This window comes from Elaeis guineensis, chromosome 13 (genome assembly GCF_000442705.2).
Source record: "Elaeis guineensis isolate ETL-2024a chromosome 13, EG11, whole genome shotgun sequence".
Lineage (NCBI taxonomy): Eukaryota > Viridiplantae > Streptophyta > Magnoliopsida > Arecales > Arecaceae > Elaeis > Elaeis guineensis.
The window spans coordinates 76,789,681-76,801,033 of NC_026005.2; the positions used below are offsets into that span (position 1 = coordinate 76,789,681).

Sequence of the window (11,353 nt, forward strand, 5' to 3'; positions counted from 1 at the left end):
GGGTGCAGAATGAGCCCTTGTGCCGGTGCACATGAGAGAGAGAGAGAGAGAGAGAGAGAGAGAGAGAGAGTATCTGTATAGTTATAGACAAGACGTGAGGGGGACAAAAGGCATACATGGAAATAAAGTAGTAGGAAAGAAGATGGACGGTGGCACCCATGGACGTCAAAATTTTTTTGCGAGAGAGCTGGAGTGAGAGGGGAAGAGGCTAGAATATTTATTTTATCCGGTGAAGTAGAGGAAGGGGCGTGAGTTTCCATGGCTTTTTTAAAGGACTAGGGTCATCATCATAACCTTTTCCCACCATTAGGATAAATCCTCCCATTAGTATCTAATATTAGTTTGACCGAGAAACGCTAAAAGGGTGCTTGAAGGCAGAGCTCAAGCAAGCTTAAATCAAAACGAAGAACACCAAAGAGGTGGAGGGAGCACGTGAGTGGAAGGGCCGGACCCTCTACTGGTTCATATAGAAATGGGACTGTTGACTGAAAATTGGCTACTCATCCACTTGACCCACTTGTGGTGGGACCACTTATTCCAGCACCATGGGTGCCATTGGGTTTGCTATCTTAGGGCAGAGATCCTGAGTTCACACCAGCTTACTAATTGAGGGGATGGCCAGATGACAGAATAATATTAATAATATAATATTCATAGAGAATTAAATGATATGGTAAAGATAATATAGTACAATTTATTTTATAAATTTATTTATTATCTCAATAATTTTTTTATTTATATATAGATAAATTAGATCCGAATCTATCGGATTTGACTCCAAATCTAACCTGCATGATTTTCATTCCGATATTGGATTTTATATCGATATAATCTCTCTCTATATATTATAAGAGAGGAGGAGGAAGAAAAAAAAAACAACTCAACATTTTGTTATGATAAAATATTTTAAGTATAGTTCTTTTCAAATTACGTATGCTGTAAGCGCATCATCTCTCTATATATAAGAGAAAAAGAATAGAAAGGAAGGAGAAAAAACAATGACTCAATATTATGTTATATTTTCATGCTCTCTCCTAGACCATTCATTTACATACATCGCCACCTTCGTTTCTTTGGTTAACATATATTTGTCCATAATGCCGAAATAACATGGAAGTTATGCTTTTGAATTAGAGTTAGAAAGATGATGGTTAGGAGTGAAATGGTATGGATAATATTCATTCGAATTTGTTTCATTTCTGAATCAATTTAATATAAACAGTAATTTGAGATCCAACTAATATTGTATCTGTATCTATATCCGTTAAAAAAATTGAATATGAATATAGATATATAATTATCTGATCCATATTCGAATATCTAAATCTATCAATAATCGTATATAATTTTATATAGTACTTATTAACTTTAAAAAAAATATGTAACTGCATAAATATGCTATTAATTTGATTTATTATCTATTTAGTAAATTTTGACTTTATAATTATAAAAATTAATTATTTAATTTATATTTTTTAATTATATTCATATGTTCAATATTAAATTATATCTATATTTATTTAAAATAAATATTGATCTCATTTTATTCCCAAAAATGATACCTTTTGTTACAAAAAAAAATAATAATAATACTCACGCACCACCGGTTAGCTTTTAGTCTCACCTTGCATATCACGCCTTTTCCATCATATTGACAACGCCCTTTACGCGCATGGTCTACTCGTATCTTGGATAATTAAAGCACAAGTTGTAACCTAAATGGTCGTTGTGAATCTCCTCATTCTCTGAACAATTGTGGGAGTGTCATAAGTTCATATCTTGCAACCTGCCTTTGTTGACCCATAAAACCAAAAAACCACTCTTGAATTGGAATTCTTAAGTAAACTTAATCTGATCATAATTTCTTGCCGTGTTTTCGTCATCAATCTCTGTGTGCATGCTTTAAAGTTGCCATGGTCAATCAATATTGCGAATCTTTATATCTAGAAAAAAATTAAAAGTTGATGGTTTACAAAACAAATAGCTAGCTTGCGTGACTTCAGCAAAAATTTTATTTTCATCATGTTCTCTTGTACTTTATGGTATATTCAAAAATTTGTGACATAGATATAGAAGTGTTTTCTCTAATTTCAAAGTTCCTCATGATGTTTCTGGAAAATATAACACGGATACACGTTTGGACCTGTTGTAAGCGAAGTGCCAACATTGCGAATTTTGTGCCCAAAAAACCTAGTTACATACAACATTAAGAAAGAGAATGAAAAAAAAAAAAAAGTTGTTAGCTGGACAGCAAATCATGGCATGGGAAGGTCAAATTGCATATAATGCAAGGGATGTACGAGAGGGTTTGGAAGAAGACGAGAGACAGCGGCTTTTCTTTGTCGAATGGAACATAGATATATGTGCGTGCTAGTGAAACTGTGAAAGGAAATGATCAAATGTGTGTGCTCCTCTCATGGGGAGACTAGAAAGTGGGGCTACGCGGTAGGTTCTAGTAGGGCCTAAGATTTGGTGTGAGCCATCACGTGGCAATGCACCCTTGTTCATGCACACCCACTCACTCTTTTAGAAATTTATGAGGGAAGAGACAGAAAGAGAGATGGAAATAAATAAAAATAACCAGGAGAGACTGCAGAGGGTAAATAGCAAGTGGCCCAGCGCTGCTCTCCCCAGCAATAAAAAGACAGAGAGAGAGAGAGAAGAGAGGGGGAGGGGGGGGGGGGGAAGCTACCAAGAGAGAAAACTATGACCTCTCCATAACCACCTAATCAATACCTCCAGCTAGCTTCCAAGAAACCCTCAAAAAGCCCTTCCAGCTACATATACCTGCTGCTAGCTTCCAAGAGACCCTAAAAAAACCTTTCTACCTTCTCTCCAAGCCAACAAATGGACCCAAAACGGTCTGGTATCACATCTCAGGTGCACCCACGCTTAAGTAACATGGAAGATAAGCTCAGGAAACGCAAAACCATGCAGCTCCCTCATAAATATTATTTTTTGTTAACTACAATGCCTCTTACTGTATTACTTGAAACTAATTTGTGTTATCAAATTATTTGAGGTAACTAATGTTTCTAATGTATCATGTGACTAGCGCGTGTTTCGTTGTTGCATGTTCCCGTCACAAAAAGATAAAGGTTAATTTTTTCCCCCTCTTTTTTCCTCAAAAAGAATTTTCTTTTCCTATTAAACAAAATATAAGTGATGTCGTACATGTCCAAAAACTGCAAGCACCTCCAAAATAGATCACCATTTTTTTTTGGTTATTTTATCCATAATGGAGAGCATTTAGTATTATTTTATGTAACCCCTCTCTCTCTCTCTCTCTCCTCCACTCCCCATCCCCACCAATTATTTACTCCTAGGTCTCAATACCCCCTTGTAAAAGAAAACCAGTCTGGTTTTCTGAGCTAGAGCCCAAACCAAAGCCTTCGCTCCTCCCACCCACCTTAAAAATGCCCCTCTTTCTCACTGCCACTCTTCTCCTCCTCTCCATGCCTTCCCTTCTCTCACGAGCACATCTCTCCACTCCTTGCTTCTCTTTCCACGGAGTAGTGTGAGGTAGTGGAGGAAATGGACTTAGGTGGGGTGGTGGGCATGGAAGGACTAGTGGGTGGTGCCTTTTGTGAGGGTGGTGGTCTCTTTTCCTCTTCCCTGGCTTTATCTGACTCTGAAATCAAGCAAACGGGGGTCCTTTGCTCTAGTTTTCTCAAGCATGCGAGACCTGGAGGTTCCGAGGAGGATGACTGGAGGTTTCCCAAGATGGCCAGGACTGAAGCAATGGCGGTGCCGAACATCCCCAGGGGAGCTGCCTCCCTCTATAGATCCAACTCCCACTCCCTCTTCCCTGAGGGGGAGCAAATGCTCAGCTTCTCATCGACGCCTTCCTCCAAGCCCGATGCCATGGTGCTTAGCAGTGATGTGACCTTACCTTACTACCATCACCCATCAGCATCTTCTTCAACACCTTATTTCAGGAATACAGGTATGATAACACTTCCTCCGTGCTTCTCTGGGGCAATGTTGGATCTCTGGAGCTTGGAAGGTGCGTTTGTGGTGTCGGTCTTGGGGTTGGTATGGGACTTTAAGCGTGAGGTGGGGTGGTTATGAGGTGGTCTGTTTGATCCCAGTATGGATTGGAAGGGGATCTTTTCATGTCATTTTTTGTTATTTGGCTTTGTGTCTTGTCAAGAAGAAAAGTTGGATTCTTTATTTTTCTTTTGGCCTCTTGGTTGGGTCTTGTCTTCAAAGATGTGATTTTGGGGTGATGGATTAGAGAAGAAGGGGACATAAAGATCAGTAGGAAGTAGGAGCAAATGCTGTAATGCACAAAGACCTATTGATTTTCTTGTCTTCTCTTTTCTTGCAGTTGTTGTTTGATGGAAAAGTAAGGCAATGGGGCTCTTTTATTTGTGTTTTTTTCTTTTGATATTTATGCTGCCTGATGTGCTTATTTAAATATATTGCAGGCAAGTCATGGGGGTTATGACCCTCTTTGCAGGCCTTCTTTGAGGGCTCCGTTGTTGTTTTATTCCAAAGTTTTTTCATGCTTTTCTCCCCTTACCTTTTCTTTACTTTATTGTCTCTTCCCTGTCTCGTTTGATATGGCTTAAATCCTGTCTTGTCGTTTGCTTATCTATCTTCTTCTCCTGCTTTAGTTGTTTCAGGCTTGGGTTCCTCAGGCTCAAATGCGAACATGAACGGGGTTTTGGCAAGGTTGAGGGGGCCCTTCACTCCATCCCAGTGGATGGAGCTGGAGCATCAGGCATTGATCTACAAGTACATCGATGCAAATGTGCCCATACCACCCAGCTTGCTTGTCTCAATCAAAAGAAGCCTCAACCCATCTGGGTATCCTCCCATCTCAGCTGGATCTTTTGGTTCCAGTGCATGTAAGGCTCTTCTCCTTCCCTAAAACAAAAAGTAGAATGTAGGTATAAACAGTAGATTTGCTGGCATCTGCTCATTTAATATTTCAAAGTAGGTTTATTTTTGATTAAAACCGGAAGGCCATTCGTTTATCTAATATCCTTAGCAGCTAAAGAAGTAATAGCAGACATCCTCCTTTCTTCTCTTACTCTAGTTGGAAATATGTGTGTTGTACAGTATTTTTTGCGATGCGAGCTAGGCTACTTGCTCTTAAAATCTTTCCAAGTTTGATTTTGAAACTAGTCTTTTTCTGTAAAAAAAACATTTTATTTTCTTCAAAAGCAATTTGTTTCACAAAAAAAAAAAAAGGAGAAAAATCTGTAATTTTGTCGTTCACTTTATGATTCCCTGTTGGTTTAGGTATACAAAAATTTAATGTCTGAAATATGATAGTTTGCATTTTTTGCCTTGTTGCTGTCGGTAATATTGTTACTAATTTCTCTAGTATATATTCTGATTGTCACAGTGGGATGGGGACCATTTCATCTGGGATATTCTGGAAATGCTGATCCAGAGCCTGGTAGATGCCGTCGAACTGACGGGAAAAAATGGCGGTGCTCCAGGGATGCAGTTGCTGACCAGAAGTACTGCGAACGACACATGAACCGGGGCCGCCATCGTTCAAGAAAGCATGTGGAAGGCCACACTGGCCATGCCGCTAAAGCGATGCCCATCATCGCTCCATCACAATCAGCTTCAGCTGTTTCTGGCAGTGGATCATCTACTAGCCTCACCGTAGCACAGCAGCAGAACAAAAGCTTGCAGTCGAACGCAACCGATCCTTGCCCTGCACCACTGATCAACAGGTAGAACCAAATCAATGCCTATCATTTAGTTGTCCTTACAAGTTACAAGCTGCATTATTTAACTTCTATAAGCATTCATGGTTCCCCTAATTTCCTTTGCTATCACAAACAATTTATTGTTTTACTTTTTGGAATACTTGAGGAAGACTAGGTTGAATGACCTTAGTAAACATTATAACAGCACATGTCAACCACAATATACTGTTAAAACAGATAAATGATTGAGAAATGCCAAATGCATTGTCCTTCTTATATTAGCTGGATGCTTGTTCATGATTGTAGCCAATATATGTTTCATGCAAGGTGAATTCTATCCAAAAAATGGTTAGTTGATACAAATTTATCATCATATAGGTTTAATGCTTCCCTCAGAATGAAGTCATTATTGTTATACTGGTCAAATTGTAGGCAATATACAAAGGGTGCTGTCCAAAATTGCAGGCATTTCTAATGTGTCGTTGATGAGGATAATTTTTGCCACCATGTGGATCCTCAAGCCTTTCCATAAGATAATTAGTTAGCATGTTTAAGCAACTGCTTGGCTTTACTACTTTCTTGAAGCATAAGATAGTCCATTGTTGTTATCATAAACTTTAAATTGGCAGTTATAAACTGCCAAAAGATTATTTTGTAACCCTTAGGAATTTAAGAGATGCTAGCATATACCAGCTGATACTTGGCTAAAAGGGAGGATGTCTCTTGTCAAGTTACTCTGGGAGTTGAAAAAGTGTTGCATGTGTGGAGCTGGCAAAGGTGTATGATGTGAATGGGAATTTATTGCCTATTTCCTGAAAATTGCATGGCCTTGCCCCAAGATATGCTTGGAGCCTTTGTATCAAATATTGCAGGCCCGACAAAGCCCAGCCCAGAAGAAAAGAGAAAATATTGCTACATATGGATATACCTACTTATCTGGTTGGTTGATTTTAATGGCAACTTGACATGCATCGGTCTAAATGTTAAGTGCCAACAGTATTATGTCATGGCAGGCTGTACTATCTCCTTAAAACAAATAGTACTTGACTGAGTAGTTGACTGTTGTTATGGTTCAAAAAGCTAGCCCAATGGAAGTTTCAAATTCTATTAGTTTTTTGTTTTTGATCCATCAGAATTTTAACATGATGTTGTTTTTATCCATGAGCCATATTGTTCTAATTCGAGCTTCTCTTAGGTGAAAAGAAGACAAGGTTGATTGACTACTCGGTTTCAATAGACCCATAGGTTGATGCAATTTTGATGTTGTGTGACTTTATTAGTCCCCTGTTATTTCTTTAAGAATTGACAGAGGTAAATGTTTGTTCGAATGCCATAACTACTTCGCTTTGATTGTTTATGAATTCAGCAATGATGTTGTTATGGCTACAAGTGGTGTTACATTGGCATTCAATTCCATCCAGAACCTGTCCGGTCGATATAACTAAGAATTTATATGGTTATAATAATCCTGTAAAATGTATATATAATCATATTTGTTATCCTTATAAATAAATATTATAATGGGTCAGCGGTTGATGATGAAGCATTTATGCTGTTTATTGTTTCTTATAGGAATCCAAAGAAGATTGCTTTTTATGGTGGTAACCAGTGTTACCATGTTTACATGGCAGTTGCACACTAAGAAGAAAAGAAAATATAATTTTTAACTGACTGATATATATATATAGTTATCATTAGGAGATGAGTGTTCATTTTTTTATTTAATATATGTCAGTGAATTGAGAAAAAAAACTATCTGAGCAAAAACTCACAATTCCCTTTCTTGTCTTCTTGGCAAATTTGGCGGGCTGATGTTCTAAAATCAAGCTCTTATATTCCTTGCAACACCAGATTAAGGCTGAAGGTGGATGTTAAATATGACAACTGTTATAGTAGAAAGCTGTCATTTGACCAAGATATTACAGATTGAAGATTCCAAGGAAGAAGTAGAAGTGATGGATGTTATGTATATGGGTCGGTGGGTCCTAAGTTAGAATCTTCAAGACACTTTAAAAATGTAAATATGTATCGAACTAATCTGTCTTATTATAGATAACAGAGTTCTATATAAAGAATTAGATAACATATAGTTTTCAGCTATATCATTAGCAACTTAAAAGTAAATAATGTAGGTAAATGAGGAAAACGAAACTGCTGTACTCCTTTCCTATATAAAGATGCAAGGATCATAAAATGAAATAAGGTTGCAGCAATAAGGCTGCAGTTGGAAGAGCACATATACTTTTAACAGCTAGCTGTAGTGACCTAGACAGTGGTGTTGTCTATAAATGGTTGTGGTGTATCTATAGGAAGCTTAATCAGATCATTCGTAAACTTCAGCTGATTCTGAAAACCAAATTTGCTGTAAGCTTCAGTTTGCTTAGAGAGATTATGCTTCGCAGTCATTACATGCTTAAGATAATTGTGAAAGCGTTTTGATGATTTTCAACATGACATTTTTTTTTTCTTTAACACAGCATTCATAATGCCAGATAAGGAAGAAAAAGAAAAGAGGTGCTTATGACACTATGTATTCATGTTTGCAGTATAATGATTTATCAGTTACCAATGTCTTAACATAACTTTCATTAGGACTGGAACCAGCATTGCCATATTGCAGCTGTTTAGCTGTTTCCATGAAGCTGTCTCAGACACTGCTATCTTGCCCATACTCAACTAGGAGCAACGTTTTGTTTCTTTCTATATGACAGCCATAACTTTATCTATATCATTTCTATATTTTTATGTAACTTCCCTATCCATCATCAAATTTATGGCACTGTAAATTCACTAACTCAAAATAAATAATGCTTTCTACAAATAAATTATTCAGGCTATTGCTTGCTTTCTAGGTATTCTAGTCTTTTGATTAGAATTAAAAAAGGAATCCTAGTTTCAGTAAATTGTCCTTGAAGGATTCCTTAGTTAATCTGGTAATTCAAACCACAAATTTTTGAGATGTTCTATTTGGCCATGTAAAATGTATTTGTTTGCCCACAAAATCAAACTAGTGTATAAAATCTTTTTTTAGGTTGTCCTAGTTCCCTTTTTCTTCAAGTAAATACACTCATCTACAGTCTTGATCGCTCACTGAATTGTTCTCCTTTTGAGGAAAAAAAGATAATATGCTATTACATTTCCAAGTTTTTAAAGATTGTGACTGTCTTGTATATTTTTCGTAAAATCCAAAAGCAATGAACAAAATGATATTATTTATTTATTTTATGTAGATTCTAAGCACATTTGTGAAAATTGCCTGTCAAATAGTCATGATATTGTAGTGAAAATACGTAAGTAATTGAATTCTCCTGATAAACTGAATCTTTGAGTTGCATTCCATGATCCCCCTTTAATTTACTTACTAATGATCATTGATCTTCTGCAGGATGCTCATGAGCAAAGAGAATGTAAATGATCATGTGCAGGGCTCACAGAGCCTCTCCACACTAAATTCTATTAACACAAAACCTGTGAACACCTTATTTCCCTTTGCTAAGCAGCATGATCCTTTTGATGTGGCCTCATCCCAAGCAGACTTTGGACACATTTCCACTGAAATCGTTCTTGATCCTTCAAGAAGCTCCTCAGAGAAGTTCAGCTTCATACCTACTCCAAAACTCAATGAGCAACAACCCCAATCCCATCCTTTTCGTCATTTCATTGATGACTGGCCTAAAAACCAGTCTGAACGCTCAACCATCACCTGGCCCGATGTTGAGGAAATGCAATCTGACCGAACCCAGCTCTCCATTTCAATCCCCATGGCTTCCTCAGACATCTCATCATCATCCTCTTCTCCTAACCAAGAAAAGCTTACACTTTCACCCCTTAAGTTATCCCGAGATTTCGATCCCACTCATATGGGTCTAGGAGTAGGAGGCCAACGACAGGCGAGTTGGATACCTATCTCCTGGGAGGCCTCCATTGCTGGACCATTAGGAGAAGTCTTGACCAACACCTCTAGCACCCCAAAGGACCAAGGCAAGAACTGCTCGTCATCATCTCTAAACCTCTTGACAGATGGCTGGGATTCAAGTCCTAGGTTACAGTCATCCCCCACAGCTGTCCTGCAGAAGACCACCTTTGGCTCGGTGTCTAGCAGCACTGGGAGCAGCCCCCTGGCAGAGAGCCACAAGACCCATGATAGCACTGGCAGCTTGTGCAATGACCTCCTCGGCTCAAACCTTGTAGATCCCCCAATCATCCCCTCACTGTAGTCTTCTGGATGAGACGCAAGTACAAAAGAAGACGGCATCAAAAAGAAACTACTGAAAAGAGAAGCATGGAGAAGGCATGCAACGTGGGTTGTGGAAAGTAAGTTATAGTTTCAAGCTTGCAACTCAAGAACATGGAACCTTTTTGTTTTGAGTTTGTTTATTTTATCCTCTGTTCTTTATTTTTTTTTTTTCCTCTTATCTTTGTTGTGCTCTGTTCAACTGTCCTCTGTCCGCATACTTTATGGATATGGTTTGTGTGAAGAATCATCGCAGTTGTGCTGGAAAGTGCCTTTCTGGCTTGTGTTTGTTCTGCAGCCTTGTTTATGAGTGGAGGTTATATTTGGTATAAGCAGTGGGCTTGAGCATGACATCTTGTCTAACTTATTTGTGCTCAAATAACTTCATACAAAGGAAAAAATGTTGAACTGTGTTTGGTCTTACTCTCACCCATTCCATGTTGCATGTGGCATGTTGTGCCTACTCCACTATTTGGTATGTCATATTAATGTAGGTATGGGAAAATGCACATCTCCAACTTTGCAGGGTATTCACAATGCCATAGAAGCAATCCGTCAACCGAAACTTTGGCTTGTTTGTTACTTGCGTCTGCACTCTCAACTAGAATACACAATTGTTCTGTGTGAATCATCTCTCTCAATTCATTTTCTATGACCTTAGGGATGGCATGAGTTCATGGACATTTTAATCATTGTTGCTGCATTTTTTTGATGATAACATCAAAACCTATTAATGCAATCAAGATGGAAGCTGTGGCAGAATGTTGGTTGAGATGATTCATCAGTCACAACATTGACAAATTGTTTGTGCTTCTAGGCAATGCACTAGTGCTCCTCCTGGCATTCTCCCCAGAGAGACACTCTTTGATTAAACAGTAGACTGTAAGAAAATTAAAGGGGATCTTTGCACTTCTTTTGGATGCTACTCATGAGAGTCTGATCTGAGCTTGCGTGAATTTTGGTTATCAATTTTTCTATTATCGTTGAAACATTTCTTGAGGGATCAAATTTGTTATTTATTTATTTATTTTATTTTCGAGCGCCGCACCGTGGAAGGATTACTCATGTCGGATACTTGGGGAAGCACGAATCATACTGCCATTTAACCTAATTCATGATAAGAGCATGGGACGAAAGCTATCAATGGAAAGAAATCATGAGAAATTCAACCTCTCCAATCGGAACATTGGCAGAGACAACAAATTTCAAATTGTCTCCAGAATCTGAGAATTGACCAATTCCAACAATTTTTCCCGACCATGAGAAGTGCTGAATTATGGAAAACTCATAGGGAAAAAAGAAACCGAGACATAGGAAAGAAAAATTATAACAATTTCCCCAGAGATTACTGATAGACTATGGATGTTACGTGAGAGCAAGAGCTTGCAGCTAACATTCTAAACTTAAATTGAGCGTAGGCACCTAGTTTTCTCATGCGCTTGGACCG

The 11,353-nt window shown here is 38.1% G+C and overlaps 1 protein-coding gene across 1 annotated transcript; it reads left to right on the forward strand.

Moving 5' to 3' along the window:
- The first annotated feature begins 3,358 nt into the window (after window positions 1-3,358).
- LOC105055875 (growth-regulating factor 6) lies at window positions 3,359-10,203 on the forward strand. Its single transcript, XM_010937882.4, has 4 exons — window positions 3,359-3,946; window positions 4,620-4,853; window positions 5,357-5,696; window positions 9,058-10,203. The coding sequence occupies exons 1-4, from the start codon at window positions 3,535-3,537 to the stop codon at window positions 9,887-9,889; spliced, it is 1,818 nt and encodes a 605-aa protein (XP_010936184.2). The 5' UTR covers window positions 3,359-3,534; the 3' UTR covers window positions 9,890-10,203.
- Window positions 10,204-11,353: the final 1,150 nt, after the last annotated feature.